Source organism: Kryptolebias marmoratus, linkage group LG12, assembly GCF_001649575.2.
Source record: "Kryptolebias marmoratus isolate JLee-2015 linkage group LG12, ASM164957v2, whole genome shotgun sequence".
Taxonomy (NCBI): Eukaryota; Metazoa; Chordata; class Actinopteri; order Cyprinodontiformes; family Rivulidae; genus Kryptolebias; species Kryptolebias marmoratus.
The window spans coordinates 11,886,235-11,909,473 of NC_051441.1; the positions used below are offsets into that span (position 1 = coordinate 11,886,235).

General features: G+C 39.7%; 1 protein-coding gene across 1 annotated transcript in view; it reads left to right on the forward strand.

The window, feature by feature from the left end:
• The first annotated feature begins 3,193 nt into the window (after positions 1-3,193).
• Positions 3,194-23,239, forward strand: part of baiap2l1b (BAR/IMD domain containing adaptor protein 2 like 1b) — a 28,940-nt gene continuing 8,894 nt past the window's right edge. Inside the window, exons 1-10 of the mRNA XM_017421988.3 lie at positions 3,194-3,760; positions 5,874-5,949; positions 6,125-6,211; positions 13,386-13,447; positions 15,596-15,667; positions 16,699-16,833; positions 20,046-20,198; positions 21,665-21,820; positions 22,652-22,763; positions 22,966-23,182. Of these exons, the coding sequence (XP_017277477.1) occupies positions 3,710-3,760; positions 5,874-5,949; positions 6,125-6,211; positions 13,386-13,447; positions 15,596-15,667; positions 16,699-16,833; positions 20,046-20,198; positions 21,665-21,820; positions 22,652-22,763; positions 22,966-23,182 (1,121 nt within the window). The 5' untranslated portion in view covers positions 3,194-3,709. The remainder of the gene's footprint in view (positions 3,761-5,873; positions 5,950-6,124; positions 6,212-13,385; positions 13,448-15,595; positions 15,668-16,698; positions 16,834-20,045; positions 20,199-21,664; positions 21,821-22,651; positions 22,764-22,965; positions 23,183-23,239) is intronic.

Below are 23,239 nucleotides of genomic sequence, written 5' to 3' on the forward strand. Positions count from 1 at the left end.
ACATGTAGACTGGAGAGCCAAACTCCCATGACCACCTTCACATCCCTGCAAGGGTAATAATCAGGTCCACATTGCTCCGGCTGGATTTAAGGATCAACAAACACTTGGAGCCTCCCTTCCAGCACCCTGGAGTAAACTTTCCTAGAGAGAGAGACTGCTCACATAAAATATTTTATAGCTACAAATGCTACTCTGTGTTTTCCTGTCAAACTGTGCTCACAAGCCGTCTCATTCTCAGTTGGGTCGCTTCGTTTAACTTCAGGTGAAAACTTATGATGTGATAAACTCTTAATGCAAAAATACTAATGTATGCCAAAATAGTCTGTTTAGCCTTGGGTCACCACTTTGCTTGGCAGATATGAGTAAGATTTATGTTTTGGGGAAAATAATGAGCTCCAGCAGTCAACTCTATCAGGAAGTAAAAGTCGTTTTGCCCACCAGGCCCCAATGTTAGCGAAAACTGATGAGCATAATGAGCCGTTGTGTATCTTTACCTTCCACAGTTCGGTTTCATAGTTTGCACTATTTTAGGTATGAGTGACGTCAATGAGACAAGAAATTAAACGAAGAGGCTCTGTTAATGAAATAAATACGCCGCATCTGCTGATTAGATTTGCAACTTTGTAAAAAAAGCAGTTTTTTTTAAGCCATTTCCATTGTCTACACACTACTTCCCAGAAGCACTGCTAGGGGAAAGAAAGAAAAAAAAAAACTGTACGGCATGTGTGAAAAGGAGGTGGCCTTGTTGGCAGCTCATAAGCAGGCTGTCTTTTGAATGCCTTGCTGCATTTAGGTATTCAGTCACAACAGCCGAGGAACTGTCCTTGAGAGCACACGCACAAAAGAGCCGATAAATGAGAGATCACAGGTTGACAGAACACGCAGCGCACGGACAACTGCAGCACGTGTGCTGCTTTGCTTTCTTTAACAAATTCAACAATACCGTGACAGAACAAGGCTGTAACATTTAAGAAAAAGAAAAAACTCTTTCTTAACTTTATGTTGAAGTATTTTTCATATCTTTTATTTCAAACTTTTCTTTTACTGTTTCCTTCCCAACTGTCTGTGCTTGGGGGAAAAAAAAAAACACTAATTGTGTAATCCATAATAAAGGATTTTAGCATAAACTGATATGAATTTTTTTTTTGACTGAAGTCGTATTAAGATGGCAGCAGTTCACTTCGGTGTTGGCCGTGCTCGGATCAGTTCTTAACTCGTCCAACTGGACCATTGCGTTCTGCTACAGGGGCCATTTTAGGAGCTATCAACAACAGCTAAGATATTAATTGTTCATAACGTTTCCTCAGAAAGATCTTAACTATCACTTTCATGAGCCTCTATCTGTTTGTTGGTGACTTTTCTAAGGAAATGAAAGATAAAATAAAATCAAATACAGTACCTATTGAATCTAGCAGCATTGTGGAAGTGCATTTTGTGTGTGACTATACCTTTTTTTGAAGTCTTTTTCTCATAATGTTTAAGAATAAGTTTCATTTGTTACATCCCCCTGGTGTATTTAATACAGATTGACAAATTAAGATTAATGAGACAACATAAATTGTACTTGTGGGTACAAATCTTTAGTGTTTGTCCTTCTGTTAGTCTGGTAATAAATGACCCTCATATTGCTTTATTTAGCACTACATTCCTTTAGTATTGATTCCTGCCTGCTACCCCAGTGGGAGGCTGTCAGGACAGACACGATGCAGAAGATAACAACAGGAGGGGGAAAAAATAGATTAGTCTTACCTCTCACATAGAGGCTTTTGAGACTAATTACATTGTGTGTGTCACTTAACAGCGTTTTGAGAGCTGAGAGCAGCGTTCAGAGCCTGAGGGTACGATCTCATTTTGCATTCAGCTCCCTTCTGCAGCCTCCTGTGGCAGCAGGAAGCTTTGCAAAGTTTCAAACTCAAGTGACATTTACAAAGAAGGGGCTCGGCATATTTGTTTTAATTACAAATGCTCAGTGTTCGATTTGCTGGTTGCACAAACTCTGAAATATCTGACAGGGTATTTACTGACATTGATCACTTCAGAGTGTCATTAAAAAAAATGTCTAAGTGTCAATGAATAATAGCAAAACAAGCATGCTTGAATAAGTGCAAGTCATGTGGCGATGTAAGTGTTTGAGAAAGAATACTAAACCTGCCTCCATCTGCTTGAGACAAAATTCAGCTGACAGTGAGTGACATCTAGTGGTGGATGACAAAGTTTTCTTCTAGTGGAACAAATGTTTGTCGTGTTAATTTGATAGTTGTACAGCTGAGGTGTATACTTTTTGTTTAAATCCTCTATTTCAAATTAATGTTTATTGTTACTACTTTTTAAGAAATGTTTACAGTGTACACAGAAATTCAGTTATTGCTGGGCCTTATAGAAAATTCAGCATAGCTTGGTATGAGTGACAAACCTCAGCAGTCATTAAAAACACACACAAAACAACGACAAACAAACATAATATTACTGAATTAATTACATAATAAAATGTGTTCAGGATACAGTCTTCATTGAGACAACATGAACAACCCGAGACACAGAAACAGTATAAAATATGAAAACCAAACAATATATACCAAAATTGTAATGCGCAACAATAATCCACAGATTGTGCAAAGATGATCCAAAAGATAATCACTTAGAAGTATTTAAATTATTTAGTACGGCTATTAAACCTTATGGTTATTATTAAATCTTCTGTTAGCTATAGTTTCTTTTTAAATCAATTTAAGTTCTCAAAAATGTTAAAATAATAAATAAAATTGGGTGGGCTTAGGCTCCACCAGGCCCCCTGCAGTTACACCCCTGTTGTTTTATTTCTTTGTCGTAAGCTGATGTGATGAAACAATTAAAGAGGGCAAAAACAAGCAAGAAAAATAAAACTAAATTAAAAAATACGGTAAAATTGTACCACATTTATACACCTAACAGTGTTTAATTTGTTTAATAAATGTCTGTGGTATTCATAAGTTGCCTCCAGGGGGCGCTCGTGTCGAGTGTTTAATATAGTTTTCTCCTCCTTTTCCACCTGCCTGCATCAAGACTCAAGGCTAACAGGAGGAATATTTAAAGAAATTTACAGCAGTTTGTTAAAAAAAAAAAAAAGCTTCATAGTCTCACCGAGCTCGACTGAAGCATTAAAAATGAGTAAAACTGACACAAAGTTCTTCAATACCAATTAGAAGTAACAAAACAGGTGAAACGCTTAATGTTTTGGGGTAAAAAGTTCTTCTTCGCTTGTTTTTGTTTTCGTTAGCCTGGCTGTCCCCTGTTTTGAATAATCTTTATTGACTCGAGCGCCATGACAAAAACAAAACAAAACATTTAAGGGTTAAAACCGGCTAATAATACCTCCCTCCACAGGTCTCCACCCCTTCAGTGAACTAACCACCTACAACAAGTTTGACAGCACAGCCTTGTAGCGCTGAGCAGCAGTGGCAACAACAGATAGGTGGACTTTTCTACCCATTTTTTTTTTTCTATTTTACTCAGTTTCATCATTTTTGTTGCTAATAGTATGCACGCGACTCGCGTCTCCTGCTAGCTATGAGGGACTTTAAATGTCCGTAGGTTTTGGTCACTTCTCCCACCTGGATTAGTTGTTTTTGTTTGTTTGTTTTTGTCGCGTCTGTAAATTATATATTTATAAAGAAGAAATCGTGTTTTTTTTGCTTGTTTTATTTCGCCGAGCGTCGAGAGGAAGCTAAACATGTCGAAGAGCGTGGAGGAGGTGAACAAGCTCACTGAAAGTACATACAAGGTGGGTTTTCTCTTTCGGCTGGAGGCTGGGAACGCAACAGGTGCGACCACGACGGGACAGGGGAGAAAATTCCTCCATACACCCCATGTGTGACTTCCAGCAGGCAGTAGATTATTTACCAGGTGTAGCCAATGAGTCTCGTCACTTTCCATTATTTCGGTGGTCTTCACTGGGGATGGAGATGAAGGCGGACAGCTTTACATAGATGATGGCAAATATCACGTATAGGCTTAAAATTAAGTGTCAGTAATATAGTTGGGTATTTAAGTAGCCAGGGCTGAGTTATGAGCTCGTCCTTGGTCTGGTTCAGTGTTTTAAACAGGTTTTTCTTGAGTTCACCCAGGTAAACTGGGCTTACAGAGAGTTGAATCACAGGTTTGGAAGAAAATGGCCCCACCCTCAGGACAGCTGTCCCGTCCTTAATGTCCTCCCTGAGCCTATTTGCATTATTTAAACTTCCCTGACTGAGAACTTGAATTGACTTTTTTTTTCCAGTTGAGCAACTAGGGGTTAAGTAGGAAGTATCCACAAGTAGTTTTTTTTTTATTAATTAACTGTGGCCCACTCATTGCATGCTGTGATTTGACTGAACCGATGAAGAGAAAACATGACCCACCAGCTTCTCCTAATCCCATCAATAGTTGCTGCTTCTTAAACTCTGCATGCCTCTCCACAAGTAGCAGGAGGAGGATTTCTTTTTCCTTTTTTTTCTTTAAAAAAAAGAAGAGATTTAAGGCTTTTCTTACAAGCATTTAGCCCTTCTGAGCAGCTTTTTATTTGCTTGCCTCCTGTTAGATCAGCCCCCACAGCTCTTTGGAGTGTTGAAATGCAGGGGGGAAAAAAAAGACTCCAGGTTTAATAATTCAGTTGGCTGTGTGTTTTGTGTGGTAAGATTATACAGCGAGCTCCTCGGCAGCCGGCACGTCTTGCTCACAGCTATATAATAGTTACACAATGCTTGCAGTGATGGATTTAAAGTGGGAAGAGCAGCAAACGTGCTTTTCTAAATTGTGACGGAGTGACAGCTTCTGTTGCTGTGCTTGGATTAATTGATGTTGTAAACTGAGAGGCAGATTTACAGCGACACCATCAATTAGGGAGTCTCTGCTGATATGATTTCTCAGATTTGTCATGACATGTCTGCAGCTTCAGTGCCAATTATTGACTTTAAGGCCTAACCGGGTGATCTTTATCCAACTCGTAAAACTGCAGCAGGCGACTCTGTGTACTTTCCTAAAACTTTTACTGTTTCTGGACGTAGTTGAATACCCAGGATGAGACTTTGCCCTACAATCATCACAGGGTTGGACATGATTTGGACAGAATGGTTAGAAGTATATAACTCTAAGATGATTTCCAAATGAATCGTTTCTTTCAAAGATGTTTATTAATGGGGTTTTGATTTCTTTTTGTTTTTGTGCTATCTTTTATTGTGTACTTTAAAGCTTTGCTCCATTATAAGTACAGATAGAAGATTATTAATGCCAAATATTTGGCGTTTTGAGTATATTTTGGTCAATTTTATGCAGTGGTTCTAAAAGCTAAATAAATGTAAATCGATTTGAAGTCTTTGTGAGGGCTGTGGGTCACTGTTTTGTTGTAACCTGAGGAAATTCATCCAGTTTACATACATTTCTTTGGTAAAATCATACGAGCTGGATAGTAACTTTAAGCTACTTTAATGTCCATTTTTAAATACACATTTATTAGGAAAATTCATAACCAAAAATTTTGGTTAACTGAAAGTAATTTGATTTAGGGCAATAAAACTATTTAAATTTGTGTTTTAAGCAACAAATAGATTGGGGTATAATTGATAAAAGTTGGCTAGAGTATTAAAGAATCACAGGAGCCATCGGAAAAAGGTTTGAATAAGGGTTATTTTTGTATTTTTTTCCTAATCAGAATCAAAACACAGCAGATGTATCTAAACATGATGTTCTCCATGTATAAACCAGAATGTTGACCTCTTTTTTTTTTTTTTTCCTAGTATTTGTCAGGCCATTGTGGTTTTGTATCGTATTCAGGGGTTTTAGAATAACTGGTTTATTTTTCCCCACATTAATCCCGTCTGGTGGTCACCCTCTCCCTCTTTTTATCCCAAACCTCACAGAATGTAATGGAACAGTTCAACCCCGGGCTGAGGAACCTGATCAACCTGGGAAAGAGCTATGAGAAATCTGTTAATGGTGAGTTTCCTCCTGCTGCGTTGATAAAACCTTTGCAATTTGACAAAATAGCAAACTTGAAGGTTGGACAGAGATTGGTGGATATTTTGGAGATAATCTTGTGTTGTTCTGTGGTCTTTAACAGGCGTTCAACTATATTCTATTAACATTCATGACTGTTTTATCATTTTCCCAGCAATGTCCATGGCAGGAAAGCTGTATTTTGATGCATTGTCAAAGATCGGGGAGAACGCTGCGACGTCTCCGGTCTCCAGAGAGTTGGGTAAGTTTCTATTTGTAGTTTTTCTTCAAACTGTGAAGAAAGCACTCTTTTTCTGAAAGGCATTTTTACCTCTTTCAAGAGCTTCAGAAATACTCCAAACAGCGCAAAAGAAGGTTGGGGAATTTTATGTTGTTTTCAGATCTTTTTGAAGTATAGAAAATGGGAGGCTTCGCTTCAGGCTAAATGCAACAATAAAGGCCGCATACCTTCCACTGTTGACATTATTGATTTTTATGAGGTCATGAAGCTCTGCCTTTATGTTGGCTGTTGACCGTCTTTAAACAGATTGAAAACACTTCTGAAAACTTGAAGATGGAGTGTTTAAACACTAAACATAAAGATGTTTTCACTCGGCCTGAAAACCGAGAATAACTCAATCTGTTCCAGTTATTTTACTTGGTGTTTTCTGTAAGTCAGATATTTTTAAACTTTTTTTTGGAGAATGTATTTCTCGAAAATATTTGTGATTGGATTTTGGTTTCAGTATTTTCCAGGTCTGGATAACAAACAAAAGAAAGAAAATTGAATGTGAAGTAACATTAGTCTCCAATTCAATTTACAAAAGATAAAACGTAGGATTTTAAGAAATTAGTTGCTCAAACAAGTTTTTATATAAGATGGAAACTCAAAGCTATGCCCAATGGATGTTCTTTCCTTTGCAGCAATGAGAAACACATGGTTTTTAGTTCTAAAAAAAGTTAGGTGTTTATCAACAATCGATACTGGATGCAACGTGTTTGTAAAAAGTTAGTCAAAAATCATAAATTGTTCTTCATTTTACACTTTAAGATACAGTCGTTAATCTAATAGTCAGCCAGTCTTTCTGCTTAAAAACAAGTGATTTAAAATTTCAAAATGTGGTCATCAGACAAGCTCCTAAAACATACTTCCCTGCTTCACATTATGAGTTGACCGAGTTCCTGATTACTTTATTTGTATCGTTTAAAGTTTAGACACATCTGCTCATTCACAAAGTCTAGGAAGGTGTGTCGGACGTTTTCACTGAATTCTTCAGATCAGAGAGCTCAGTAGAAATACTTGAAGTCATTCCTCTAAATGCTCGGTGCTGTGTTTATGACGGTGTGTGTGTGGTAGGTCTGGGAGTACAGTGGCCCTGTTTGTTTGGTCCTCTGCCTGTTCCCCTCCAACTCCCCAGGCTTCTGTTCCCGCATGTTAATTTGCGGCCCAAAGATGTCTCCTATCCTAACTCGCCATCACAAGTGGCACACTTTGATTCAACCACTGTACGCCTCTCGGCTCCCCTGGTGATTAGCAGCAAAACTGCTAATTAAATTCAGCCGCATGATGGGGAAGAGCCACCTGTTGTTGCGCTGGTGTCAGTTCCCTGGCACGGTTAAAGGGAAACTCTATTCAAAACCAAAAAATGCAACTTATTATGTGTTGACTTGACAGGTGGCTGTACAGATGAGCAGTTTGTTTCTTTGTAGACGGTCTGAATATTTGCTTGTCGCTTTAGATTATTTATTACATAGTGTGATTAGAAATCTGTTTAAAAAGTTTTTATTCCTTCATTTGTTGGTTAAAACTGAAAAGTGCTGATGATCTCAGATGGTTAAAGCAGTTGTTTTGGTTTCTCACATTTAGAAATCTGGTTTAACGGTCGTAAATGTGACCATGTAGAGTGAAGTGTGAATTTAAGGCTCTGAGCTTCCCCTAATGTTTGTTCAGATTCTTTTGGTTTGCATTAAAATGATATGCATGGCAAGTAATCTTTAAACTGATGTTGCTTTTGAAAGCTTTCCAGATTAGTTCATAATGTTTTTGTTTCCTAAAAGGATGTAAGCGGCTGTTTTTATCTTGCTCTCCATCTTAACAAAAAAAACTGCAAACCACCATATTTGGATTAATTTGTTTAATCTTCCCACATTATCCTTTTGTTAAAAATCAATAGGTGCTAAACATTCAGCACCCGCAGTAGGTCAAGAACCGGTTCATTGATTATGCCGAGCTCACCAAGGCTGCAGAGCCGACAAGGTCTGCTGACTTCATCGCTCAGCTCTCCACTTAGTCGTTTGTGACAAAGTGCAACATATTTCTGTGCTGTTACTTTGCTCCAGCTGCTTCCACAAATAGACTCTGTCAGACGCTGGTGGCAGGATCAATTGGAACAGATTTCCACCTGGATTTTAGGCCTACGTGCATCCAGGAAGTTGCAGAAAGAGGACATTAATCAGAGGTGAAAATAACATCTTTAAAGCCAGGATCTCACTGTTGGTGCCTCAAAATTTGAAAAAATATCACTTTTTTTGCAGTCTCACTGAATTCTAAGTTTAACATTTAATCTACTGCAGTACACTTTTGAAATGAGCAAATTTAGGTCATTTAAAAAAAAAAATTCTCATTTGACAACCTGAACATTCAGGGCTGTAGTCTCGCATGTTTTCTGTCATGAGGAGCGCGCCTGTCCTGGTGTTAAAATCCAGCTCTGTAGCGCTCTAAAATTACAGAAACGAAATTGAGTTTGTGAGAGACTTTGTCACATGAAAGAGCCTCTGCGACTCACATTAGGAAATTGAGAACCCCACTTGCAAACTTTGAGACATTTTGGAGACTCCATCTGGAAGGCCGTTCACCACCTAGTCTCCAGGAGTCACACTCTAATGAGATGCTGGTTTTATTGATGTGCACAGCTGGAAATGCACTTCGTATAGGAGGAAATGAAGAGGCATTGAAGGGAGTGTTGTAAACTGCTCATTATCATTACTGTCAGTCTGAGAAATTAATTAAAAAAGAGAAATTTTTCCTTCTTTCACCTGCACCAATGTGCCTTTTTAAGTTTATTTATAAATGAGTAAATCCCTCGGGGTGACCTAGAGTTGACACACAGATTTAAGAAGGGTGAAATCACAAAGTTCAGACTGAGTCACCCTCACCCCTGACATGTGGATAAACTCTGTTACCCTCTAATCTCGCGGTGTGACACGGATCGAGTCAGAGACGATGGCCTCTCGTGACACATCAGTTCAGCCTGTGTCATTGCGGCGGATTATGAAGAGCAGGTGGTGATTAAACGCACATTCTCGAATAATCGAATGAGCCCTGCCTGTGAAACCGCACGGAGTGTGGCGCTGATGTGACGCCGTCGGGATCTGCAGACCTGTAATATATGTAAACAGGATGTTCTCCGCGCTGTCATTTAGAACCGGCTCGTGGATGAAGAGCGGCTGCCCGCTCAGAAACCTGAGCTTCGGGGAAACGCTGCCTGCCTGACACCAGATACTCTTCAGACACCGAAGGACCCGTGCACCTCCCCTTTTTTAATTCCTTCATCCCACCTCCTCCTCCTCCAAAGTTTACATCTCCTTTTGTTTTGTTTTTTTTAAAAGGAGAGTTCAGATGTGGGGATCTGTGGAAAGGTTTTGAACAACTCTTACCTGTTTTCTGCTGTTAATGCTTAATCTGAGCAAGCACCCACAAATCTGTTGTCCCTAACGAGGTGCTACATAAAGAAAATATTACTTTGAGGGTAAAAAATCAGTCCTGACATAACCTCGAAGCATGTCAGACACCACCTGAAAACTGATCTTATGTGTTCGTCTCTTTTTACAGTAAAGACCTTTTTTATTGACATGAACACAATGCTTAGTGTTCAGATAGAAATGATCTTATTTTACATAAACCAAACATGTTTGCATGGTGTGTCGGGCAGCTTTCACTGATGACAGGATTATTTTGTCTACAGTCAAAAACGGTGGAAGAAGTGTCGGACTTTTTGCATATTTACTGGCAAAAGGCCACCAAAGGGAGTAGAATATCTTTTAACTCATTCTGTACTGGTTTTTTTTGTTTATTCCTGGTTTGTTCCAGTTTATTTTGTTTATTTAGTTTTTACTCCACCTGTTGTAATCAAGTGCAGTTTATTCAAAGCACGGCGAGTTGGTGGCATCTACAGAATCATGCCCACACAGACGCGTATGACGCATCCCTCTGAAGCTCATGAAATATGAAAGATGGATGATTCTCCTCTAGGATGGGAGCGCAGAACTGATTCAAGGGAAAATAAAACTGATATAAATTGTTTAGGTGAGCTTCTGTCTCTCGCTCAGTGAATTCACTTATTCCTGACAGTGAAATGGAAGCGATTTAGAGAAAAAAACAACACATTTCTGTTACGATAAACCTGTGTTTTCAACTTTGAAGTTCCAAAAAACAAAAGTCCTTCGCACCATGAGAAGTTGTTTTTTAATCAGTCTTGCGGAGGTGAGGTCCGGCCCCGTTTACAGCCTGGGCAAACAGGGCTGCATGCAGCATGTCTGTGTCGTGTGGGTTTATCTCTGTGTGCTTTGCTTAGCTAATGGTGGTGGGTTGCTTTTGGCGTGTCCTCGTCATGACACGTTTCTACCCTCTACTTGCTCATTCAAACGCACCTGTTACCTGGCAACATTTTGTGCAAATTGTGACAACAATAAACAACTGAATGCAAATTGCTGCAGCAAGATACTGACGGTTTCATTCCAGCAAAGCCATTTTTTAGCAGTAATTTAAAAAAAAATTCTAACGCGTTATTTCCAGTGCTGTGATAGCTTATTCACTTTTTTTCCGCTATTACATATTTTGGATCATCAGACAAGTGTTAACCTTGGCAGGAACAGCAGTAATCAAAGTGTTTCTAAAAACTCAGTCTGTAATGTCTTCAGATTGTTGTCCTGCTGCAGAACCGTCTCCTTCAGGATTCTCTGGTACAGAGCAGAACTCGTGGTTCCACCAGTTACTGAAGCAGCAAAGCAGCCCCACACCATCACACTACCACCACCATGTTTGACTGTTAGTAGATGTTCTGTTTTGGTAAATGAGAGACAGGTGTTTGTGTTTTTGCCCAGCAGTGGTTTTCACCTTTGAACGTCTCTTTCTTCCTGTTGAATCCTGAACTCTGACCTTCACTGAGGCAGGTGAGGCCTGCAGGCCTTCAGACATTCTGGGTTCTTTTGGGACCTCCTGGATGAGTCGCTGACGCGCTCTTGGAGTCACTTTGTTGGGAAGGTTCCACCACTGCTCCACGGCTCTTTTTAGGTGATTTCTTGGTTCTCCAGGCCTGGCTGTGGCTGGTGAAACCGAGCTCAGCTTTCAACAATAATCACTTAATTTGTGATTTAACAAGAGGGGGAATTACTATTTCACTCAAGACTGGGCCCCCACTGCCACTCTGACCCAGCCTTTACCTCCCCCCACCCCCTGCTCTTTGTAAATCACAGGTTTGCTGGAATGATCTTGCTGCCACTTTTACTGCCAGTCTGTTGGAAGTGTTACAGCCAGCCTCACCTCACGGCAAGGTGTGGCGGGGAAGGGCAGTGTTTACATACTGATGAATGTACAGTTCACAGTGATGCATCCGCTGGACAAGGATTATTATTAAATAAGAAAATCTAAAGGATTTTTTCCCTCTTATATTCCACAGTTTGTTCTTGGTTAATGATTCCTTTTTTGCTTTTGTCCATCTGTTGCAAAGTATGGTAACAAATATACTACACTGAGTAAATCACCAAGCAAATGGTTTCCTTCTGTGATGGCTCAGGTTCTCAGTTTGAGTCACACAAATGGGAGCTGTTTGTGCTGCTGTATTTACTCGGTGGGAAATCAGTGTTTAAAAATGATCAAGGTTGCAGCCCTAACAGCACTGGGTACAGCTGGGCTGTTGGCTGCTGCTGCTACAAGGGAAAAAGATGTTATCTCAAGCTTCTGTTGGGATGGGATGCAGCCAAGTTCCATCTCTAATACAACAAACAATGCTGTGGTACGTGGATCTGGATTCTTATGGGGCATTAAAAAAATCCTCACCATCTTGGGTTTCATTAAAGGGACAACGCAAATCTTTTGAAGTAGGGTTCTGTGGCAAGGTTGACCTCAGTTTGGAGAAGTAGATTGTTTGTTTTGTTTTGTTTTTTCTTTGCTTTTTCCTGAGCAGATTGATGAGCAGGACCTTTAAAGCAACTCCATAAAAAAATAATTAAAAAATGATTCAAATATCATACATTCGTGCAAACAATATTTTAGAAACCTTTACACCGCCCTCAGTTATTCTGACAGAAATATTATGATTTTCATGCTGGAGGTGCTACAGCTAGCTGCTGCTGCCACTATTTGCATCACAGAATTCTTTGTAAATAACCATGAAATTCCAAACTAATGGCAATGATGAGCTGTTAACTCATTAACCTGGTCAGACTTTCTGTTTTTATTTATTTTTCTAAACTCAGGCCTTTTTAAAGCACCATCTACAACAAGTAAGATATTATTGTTTATAACATTTTCACAGAACTTTAAAATATAAAACAAGAGCTATTTATATTTTATATAAGGGTCAGGCTGCTTTATTGATTTTTCCCTAACTGTTCTTCTGCCTCCAGCAGTAAAGTGATCCTTCATTTATACAAAGACAAAATAAAAATAAAAATAAAAAAAACGAAGAATTATTGGCAGAGGCACGTTGTCCTCACACACACACACACACACAGAGGCTTTTTCAATCTGTGAGCCACAATGACCAGAATACAGGCCATCTGGCAGTTTGTTAAAAAACAGACACAAGTCAACTTGAAGGCTGTCTGGCACGGCAGAATAATCTATTTAAGAATATATTTTAGGTTTGTAAGCTTACACAGTTGAGTTCAAGCATGAGTCTTAATTCATTTTGGCTGCTTGTGTGTCCTCATTTCTTATTTATAAGATTCAAACCCTCAAAGATTCCTAATTCTCTAAAATATTTCATTAGATCGGTTAACCTGATGTGGGAGATTTAATTTCTTTGGCCTTCATAATCCTAATAGGATTGCTAACAGGGTTAAAACTTATTTCGGAGTGTTTTTTTTTGTTTGTTTTGGGGTTTTTTTATGCCCCAAGAAGCAGGTGGTCAAGTTTTTCTGGTTGAGGCACATGTTTACATTTCCTTTTCAAGCCAGTGATAAACATCTTTCATAATGTCAGTAGTTGGTGACATAATTTCACTCATTTGAAAGTACTGCAGTACAGTACATTGTGCTCACTGTCACGTACAGTTTGTTCATTGTTGTAAAATAACTTTAAATAGCCTTCGGTGGAAAAAAGGTTGAAAGGAAAAGCAAACAAAAGCGTACAGTTGGATTACAGCTTGCCCCTCTGTCTCCTGCCATTAACCTGTGTGTTTTCTCTCCCTCCCTCCCTTGTGTTCGTCGGGCAGGTGCCGTACTGATGGAAGTCTCAGAGGTCCACAGGAAGGTTCAACTTGAGCTCGAGGAAAATGTGAGCGATACGATCGTTTTAAGGCCCACATTCGTACCCACTGCAAATCGCTGCTATCTGTGATTGTGTTGTGCAACGTTTTGTCTCCGAACCTGTTGCTCAGTATATTTCCACACGACTACGAGCTAAACCTCAGTTGACAAAGCACCAATTAGCTGCTGACTCAGGCCACCAGTCGTTCTCCCTCTCCTTATTCTGCTCCTAGAACAGACAACACCCTGTCTCCTTCTCCACCTTCATCATTTACAGGAGCTTCAAGTATAATATAAAGTATTCAGATCGGGATGGAACCACATGTACCGCTTCTTTTCCTTGTTGAGAACAAGGGCAAGTCTAAACATGCCTTGAAAACATCAGCTGGAGGTGCTGGGTTGAGATTCATTAAAGCTGCTTTTGTACATGCACCACTTTCCATTGATCTGGTGGTGACTAAATGTACCTGTGTAACACCTGATTCTACACCTGTTGGGTTTCTGTAACATTCTGTGACGTAATATGACGAGTTTGGACCCAAAAACATGACGGCAGTGCTTAAACAGGTCATAGGTCTGAAATACTACAGTAAGATTAAATATTTTTGATCAGTTGTGCCAAAAGTTGAGGTCAGGACTCGTCTGTGGGTCATGAAACCCCAAGTGGGGGGATCTTAAAGATCTACAAAAATCTAATTAATTTAGCTTTAACTCTTACAAAAACATAAAGAGTGTTTGTATAATTCAGCAGTATTTGGGTTGAAAGCAGAAACATTCAGGAACCACTGCTTTAGGTCTGTTTTAAGTGGGGTTCTGTGGATAGGTGACAATTAATATCTTACCTGTTGTAGGTAGTTTGTTGATTGACCAGATTGACAAGCTAATAGCTAGTCTGAGTAGAGAAAAGTGATTTGCTGTTTCACGTTACACAGTTACTGGGACAGAAATATTATGAGATTCCTGCAGGAAGTGCCCCGAGCTGCACCAGAAGTTCTACAGCTAGCTGCTGCTGCCCATATTTACTGGAATAACTGTCAAATGCAAAGCTGACTGTGTCGTAAAGGGCTATAAAATAGAGTTTGCATGAACCGATCTGAAATATTTGAAATTGTAGTTTATTTAAAATGGCAGTAATCAACTTTAGTCATGTCCCTTCTCAGACTAGCCATTAGCTCGTCAATCCGGAAAGATTTTAATTAAATTTCTCCAAACTGGTTGTTTAAACAGTTAGGTAAAATAACCACTTCATAACCTTTCCACAGAACTCCACTTCAAAACATCTGAACCATCACTTTTAAGCTGAACTGAAAAGTGTTTTGAAGCCAACATCAGTTGAAAGAAAATCATAAAATGTGCTTATTGTAAAATTTTCTAAATCTGTTCAAAGGAAACAAACAGATCAGATTATTATGAACACTATGATGGTAACATGTTTGTTGTCAAAGAGCCTGAAGGTGGTTGTTACAGGGCTGCAGCCAGAGGCTACATTTTTATATCTAATGTTATGCAGGTTTTGTGCTATAAAAAATGAAAGAAAAAAAAAAACACCAGTAGGAGAAACGCTTGTTAAAGAGAAGCTGTGGGCTAGAGAAGCTGCAATTCACTCCTGAGAAAGTGCTGCTAACAGAAGCAGTGGGTGGGTTGTTTTGTTAATAAACTCCTGTTTGCAAGTAAAGGCAGCGGTATAGGTTAGAGGAAACAGGTGAGGGGCGCGGGACCTTTTGGAGATATTGATGCCGTGTTATGGCGCTGTCTCCGTTGTCATCAGAGTTCAGAAATGAGGTCCTCTGAATCACTGATCCACCCTGTATGTGGGTTCAGGCAGTATATTGCAGTAAGCCTGGAGTGAACGCGGTGACACCAGCAGACAAATGAGAGGTAGAGAGCGAGAGAGGGAGAATGTGATGGAGGACAATGGGTATTCCCACGCTTTGTTTCTGACTCATTCATAAGCACAACCTTGGACTCAGCTGTCGCCCCCGCACGCACTCACCGATGCACTCTAAATGATCACTTTCCATTTTTCTCTGGGACTTAACTGCATTTTTTATGTTTGCTGTTGACAGCAAAGCTGACAAGCTAGTCCTTAATGCTCCCATCAGGTTTATAATCACCACTGCTCTTTTTTTTTTTTTTTTGTCTCGGCCCTGCCCCCCTCCCCTCCACACACCTGAAGTTTAAAAGGTTCCACAGGGAGGTAATAGCTGAGCTGGAGAGGAAGACTGACATGGATGTCAAATACATGACAGTAAGTAATTCCTATATTTCTGTGAGCACAGATGCAAGTCGCTATGCTGCTGCAGCCCTCTATCATTGTGAGAGAGAACACACTTTTCTATAAAAGTAGGTTTTATGTTTCTTGTGATACTTTGCACATCATTTCCCCGACTGCAATGAAAGGAGATGCAAAAAAATAATTATGTAAAATGTTCATGCTTCTTATAGCTGTGATCATGAACAGAAAGGCTCGCTAAAAAGGATTAATAAGCGATGTGAGGTTTTTATTTACACAGGAAAAAAAACACCATAGTCCAGTCACAATCTGAGGCTATAATTTTCTGTCATTATGACTTCAGGCACAGTAATTAATCTGAAGTGGCTTATCAAAGTCACACAACACACGGGCTAAATAACGTCCCATTTTCCAGCAGCAGTGCAGCTCATAGGCAGGCTGTATTGGCTGATATACAGTATCTGAAGTCCCACAAAGTCTCATTTTATACTAGTTTCAATCAGGGCTTCTAATATTCCAAACCTCTGCAGTGTCTATCTAATTAAACAGTGTAATACCAATATTAATAGGGATGAATCCAATTTTTTTTCACAACACACCTACTTTACCTTAATTAGCATTTTGAATACTACATTTTAAACCAGGTGCGGTTATGTTATGCAACGAGGGTCCATCTGATTTAACCAAATACTTTATTAGCAGGCAGAGCATGAATATGTGGTGCCTATAATAGTCTGATTTATTGCAGTCCTTTAAGATATTGATATAGCGAGCATTATTTCTGCAATAATGATAAATTATCAGTACAGTGCAGCCCAAATTTTCATGTTTAAAATGAACTGAAAGACATTTCTGTCTTTACATAGCTGCCATAAGGCAGAAAGAGGAAACTTGACATGTCAAATATCCATGTTTCACAGAAATATTTGTATGTTAAAAAAAGTGACTCATATTTATCGTCTCCAGATTACACTGGAAAGAAAGTCGTATGTTTTTGTAAAAATTAAAGATCCGCAGCGTTCACGTGAGTCATTCCTCCGATCCAGGCCACGTTTAAGAGATTCCAGATGGAGCAGAAGATGAAGCAGGATTCTGTGGAGAGGGCCCAGGCAGACCTAAGGAAGCTGCGGAGGAAGAGCCAGGGCAAGAATGCCAACAAGTACGAGAACAAGGAGAGCGAGGTGAGCTGGACACGATGCGGAGACGGGTCCGTTCATATGGACATGAACGCGTTACCTGGATGTCATTCACACACGCTGACACCCGAGCTGCTGTGTATCAGAGCGGCTGTAACCGTAGACGGAGGTGGTGTGTGACGTGTCTGTTGGGATCAGTCACGCAGGAGAAGATCCCTGTTTATCGTTGGGTTCTTTTTGCTCCGCGAACACACCCGTATTCTCCCCTCCGTTTCTCCGCCTCGCTTTTTCACACAACAAACATTCAGAGCCGACTTAAGTTGTTTGATCCCAGCTGTTGCCCAACTCGGCTGGTTGTGAAACGACTTAAAGAAACTGCTGAATGTTGGAAGAATGCCCAACCTTTTCTGTTTTCAGTTCAGTGCTTACATTTGTCGTTTTGTTACAAATTTTCAAACGTTTTAAATTTTGTTTTACCGTTTCGTCCTGCCGAATCTGTTTTTCCAGCCTTAAATTTTTTTGTGTTTTGCCCTTAGTTATGAGAATGAATGTGTTTATATATTTATATAAGATCCAGTTTAGGTAAGGGGAAGAGAACTTCCTGACTGTGTCATTATTACCTCACCTTGATGTAGTCATGACATGATACCACCACACCCTCAGAGTCACTCTGCAACAATGAAAGCTGCAGGTTAATTTCAGCCCGAGTCCCTGAGAGCACAGCAGCGTAAACTCCTTTCCATTGATCCTGTCAGACAGCCCGTTCACCCACCTTCGTGAGTCTGTTTTTGTGTGAGTATTTAAGGGTTTTTGTGTATTCTGTCAACAGAGTTCATTCAGGGCCCTCAGCGGGATCGGCCCAATTGTACAAACACAGAACCAAGAGAGCTTACCATCACAAGTTTTAACTAATTTCTGATTTACCTTTTTAGGAAAAAACTTTGATACAAATGAATGGAAATGTGGTTTGAACTAAAGCAGAGGTAATTGAAATATAGAGTTGAGGAAAGTTTGGAAGGATGTTGATTGTTTTTTTATCATATTTTCCTCTCATTTAACTCAAGTGTAAAGAAATTCTAACCAACACTTTTTTCTGCAATTCTCTTAATTCTCTCTGTCCAGTTTTATATCAATATGTTGAAATGACTAAAAGGATCCGATGAGTTACCTTTTATTGAACTCTTTCCTCTTTGCTTTTGAGAAATCACAGATTTCTTTCCTCTTCTTTCTGATTTGGTGTCTTTTTTTTTCATTGTTTTGTTTTCTCACCCCTCCTCCCCACCGGGCCACACGGCAGTCTGTGTGCTCGCTGCCGGGCTCACCGACTTGATTTAAGGCCAAGTTTCAGGATTTAGACCAAGTAGATGTCGCACTGGGCCTAAGAAACAGTTTGACTGTTTCTCATACTAAACAATTCAGCAGACACTAAAGACACTTCAAAGAGAACGATCCAACAGAAGAATACAAAATAAAATGGAAAGAAATATAAGTTGTATAGGATATATTAAGAGACTGAGACTCTTTACTGTTCTTATGTTTACATTAAGTAGATTTAGGTTGGATTTCTTTCTCTTACCACCTACATCAGCACAGACACAGGTTGTTGATGGCAGCAGCAGCTTTACAGTGATGCTAACATTTGAGAAGTGTTAACAGGCTGTAGATGCATGTGTTAAATTTACATTTCACTTTTCCCTCTGTTTTGTAGAAAATGTGCTTTCTATGTAAACACTTCTTCAAATTAGACTGCAGTATTAAGTATCTGTTCCACAATGAAGTTTTCAAAGTCATTCATGCAATTAAGGTGATGCAGTTATTATTGGTCTGTATCAAGTAAATGAGGAGTGATGTTTTAGAATCCAGAGCTTCTGCTTTGCTCGTGGTGAGGAACAGCTTTTCTGCAGGAATGCTGTCTTAGTTTTTTTATTGTTCATGCCTGGCAGAAGGGTAGTTTTGAGGCTGCTGCAAGTTTATTTTTTAAATAAAATGGAGATCAGAAGATACTTGTTGTCTCATTTTATGTAGTTGTGAAATTTACATTGTATTTTCCATCCTAACAGTGACCTCAGTGATGTATTGAAACTTCCAGAAAGCATCATCCTATTTTTATTTTTTTTTGCAGTCAGTATGATGCTTTCACAACACATGATTAGGGTGGAGTGTAGCATAAATTAACTTGTTGCTCAGGGTATTTAACTCCCATGGGAACAGCTGGATAAATATTTTGGTGAAGAGGTTAAAGCAGGATATTATACTTTTTTTAATAAACTCATATTTTGTCCACAGTTGAGTTATAATCTGTAATAGTGTCTTAACTAAAGGGCTGCCAGATTTCCATTTCCTGTGCAGAGTGTCTTCGGGAGGAGTTGTTAACACCGTAGAGGCAAGCGTCTCTCACCTCGCCTTACCTCAAAGGTAAATGAAGGCCTTCGGCATCAGACGAGGCCCGATCGAGCCGGTGTTGTTGTGTGAAGAGCCGTTAGAGGCGTGTCACTTCCAGACGGTTGGAGGAGATGCAGATCTGAAGAAGCAGCTTTAACAATAAATCAGGGACAATCCTAAACAAAGCCGGTTCAGTCAGATTTTTAGAGCTAATAATATGAGAAGGCGAATCTTCACCAGAACTCAAAACAGCACCCAACAAAGTTTTTTTTTTAACGTCATTCCTCATTGATGTTTACTGGAGTAACAAAACAAGAAAATAAATTGAATGTAGCTTGATTGTATTAATCCTCTTCAGTCCATAATTATATAATCCAAGATAAAATATAAAAAAAGACTTTGTTTACTTTCAAATAGCCAAACACTGAATCCTTCATGACCTTTTAACCTTTTTACAGTCCCAGGCTGTCGGTGTAGATAACACAGTCCTTCCCTACAAGTGATTTATCTTTCACGTTGCTCTTTTTTTTCCCTCTAAATAGTACCTGCAGTCCAGTCTGTCATCATAGCAAACCAACAATACCTGTTCCCCTGCATGGGGGAGATTAGGATTTTAGAAAAGAACTCTGCTCCTTTTATGTAATACACCCTTGTTGGGTTTGCGTATATGTCAACAATGAAAGGGTTTTTTGTTGTTGCAAACCATGTGCAAGGCGAGATAAGACTATGTGGTGACCTTTGTGAGAGGGTGCATTTTTTTTTTAGCCCAACTTGAGTCATTTGTTGATTCAAATAAACTTCTGTACTTGTGCATAATTATTTCTGTCTATTTGAAGTAACTGGAATAATGTAGATTCATGTTTCTGTTTTTTCAGTGCCTGGAAACGTTAACAGGCCGGCAGACGGACATTCAGTTGTTCCTCGCGGACAGCTGTAAGGAGGCTCTGCTGGAAGAGAAAAGACGCTACTGTTTTCTTGTTGACAAACACTGTATATTCACCTACCACTTTGCTTCTTTCCACGACAAGGTAAAAATACACATTCGCCCATATTTTAACACAAAACCACAAACACGAGCTTCTATCTGTTGTAGTGCTTTTAAGTCGAGTTCATTTGTTTAGCACATTTCAGCACCAAGGCCGTTCAAAGTTCTTTACATCATAAAAACACAAAATTGCAAAGTCTCCAATAAAGATGCATAGAAGCTGAATGCTGCTTCTCCATGTTTGGTTCTGGTTCTGGAGATGCAGAGGAGACCAGAACCAGAAGACATGAGTGGTCTGGAAGGTTGATCCAACAACATCAGACCTTTAATGTATTGTGCTGCTAAGCCATTCAGAAGTATTTTAAAGTCTGTTCTCTGAGCTACAGGGAGCCAGTGGAAGGATTTTAGAACTGGGGTGATGTTCTCCAACTTCCTGGTTTTAGTGAGAACACGAGCAGCAGCGTTCTGGATCAGCTGCAGCTGTCTGAATAATTTTTTTTAGGCAGACCTGTGAAGACACTGTTGCAGTAATCAATGTGACTAAAGATAAAGGCGGGGATGAGTTTCTCTAGATCTTACTGGGACATTAGTCCTTTAATCCTGGAAATGTTCTTCAGGTGATGGAAGGCCATCTTTGTAACTGTCTTTATGTGGCTCTGAAGGTTCAGGTCTGAGTTCACCACTTTATTAATTTTCAACATGGGATTATGCTTTCTCCTGTTGTTGTGACTTATAAGCACTTGGACAAATGCTTTTAGACTTAATAAAGCAAATAGAAAAATAATACCAGCCATGCAGTCAAATACACCTCAGTTACAGCTGTTAAGTCATAAACCAGTTTGTTTTTCCAGTCTTTAGTGAACAAATAACAGCAACAGAGTAAACACAGACTTTATGGTGCTGATAATTCAATGTTTATTGCTAAAAGAAATACACAGCTGTAATGTTGCACAACTTGCTAACAAATATTGTTAACACACAACAAATATACCTCATTGTAAAACTGTTCCTTTTAGCCACACAACAGCTGAAAACACATCACACGTCCACAGAATACAACGCAGCCTAAACTACATGCCTAAATAAAATATATTCTTATGAATCTTAGCACTTACTAGAATTAAATAATCCATGAGCAAAACAACAAAAAAAACATTTGAATTACAGAAGAATGTCCAAAAACCTCTTTCCATCTATTCATAAGCCAGGCATAAAAGTAAAGTTAATGAGACTTCCAAAACCTGGAGAAGAAATTCTTACTTTTATAGAAAAGGAATAATCTTTAAATTGGAATATTTATGTATTTTTAAATCTAGACCTTAAATCAGAATGTTTTTTTTTTTATAAAAGAAGTCCTTTTTCTTGCTCATCTAAGATTCTCCAGAATTTCCTCCAAAGCCCACAATCTATCACGTTACCATGGTGACAGAGATGTATGCGCTGCTTTTAGAGATTACTCACGATTTCTTTTAATATCTTTGTCCTATTTGCACGCCGGTTGGAAAAAAGGGCAGAGAAATCCTGGCGGCAAAGCTGCGGACCTGGCAGGACCAGTGCACCGACGCCACCGACATGCCTGACAGCGTTCTGTCCATGATCGAAGGACTGAGGAAGCCCGTCACCATCACGCCGCTGCCTTCGCCCTCCCCATCACGACACAGCATGGTACGAAGACGTGTCCTTGGATGAGACATTGTAGTAAAATAATATCTCATCATTTCATAATGAAGAGCCTAATTACACCTCTCAGAAGTATTTAGTCTTGTGTGGATGTTTGAATCAGTGATAACAGGATTCTTGATATAATCAAACTAAATGCTCCATAAAGACATAAACGCTGAAACAGAGGATTCAATCATGTTGTGGCACCTAACAATCAGCATGCTGCTGCTTTAGGAGTTTGGGGGATGGGTGGAAACTTTGGTTATTTGAGACATTTTCTTTGTTGTTTGAGTGGAGCACCCTGTTGTTATGGTGAGAGGAGGTCAGCTACTGGAGGGGAGCTGTTGCCAAGTGTTCATTGTGAGCAGATTTCAGAAATACTTCCAGGTAGTTGGTTACAGCTGGGAATTGAAACTTGATGCTGAATCTATTTAAAAAAATGGAACTGGAATTAAAATAGGAGTCGACATGAAAGAAGCTGGTTCTCGTAGAAAAGTTTAAATTCTTCTCACTTCCTGTTAGATATTGTCGTCAGGTTTCTGGGGACTCCAGAGCTCCCGACGTCGGGGCTGTTCAGCTTCAGCTGCAAGGGGCTTTGAGGGCCTCGGGCACAGGGGCGCCTCCAGAAAGTTTTCAAAGGGGGCCAATACTTGCAAACACATACAGATAGTTATTAATTTATTACCATGATCTTCATGGGGGGGTCGGGCAGGGTGCGTCTCTTTGGATAATGGTAGGCAAAACGCTGAAATAAAGTTTGACATAGCTCAAAAGGAAGAGGCTCCTGCCTACTGTTGCCACGTTTCTAATAGTATTGATTTTTTTCTGTTGCAGAACATGTCTGCCCCCCCAGCCCCACATCTGAAGGCTCAGACAAGTCCTCTGGTTAATATGTTCAACCAGGACAACCACACTGCCAGTGGAACACCCACTACTAACAGCACAGGTAAAAAGACACTTTCATCTGTAATAGTTTTTAATAACAAGCACATTTCAGGCTTCGCTTTAATATCAGATACCAAGAAAACTAATAATTTAATGTGTTCCAGCTTTACTTCCTGTTAAGGGTTGATATGTCTAATAATGTTGGATAAGGTTTTGTGTCTAATACTGCATCAACGTCATCCTCCCCTACGTTTCTTCGTCAGACCATGGGAACGGAGACGAGAACGGCCTCGCCAGGTCAGTGTCTGTCGCCACAGGCCTCAACAACATGGTGAAGAAGCCACGCGTTCGTACCATCTTCCCCCACACTGCTGGCAACAACAACACACTGCTCAGCTTCGACGAGGGGGACGTCATCATCCTGCTCCTCCCCGATGAGAGGGATGGCTGGATGTACGGTGAAATGGAGAAGAACGGAAAGTGAGTCAATTTTCATGAGGCATAAATAGCGTTTCGTCTCCAAAGCCGCGCATTAAA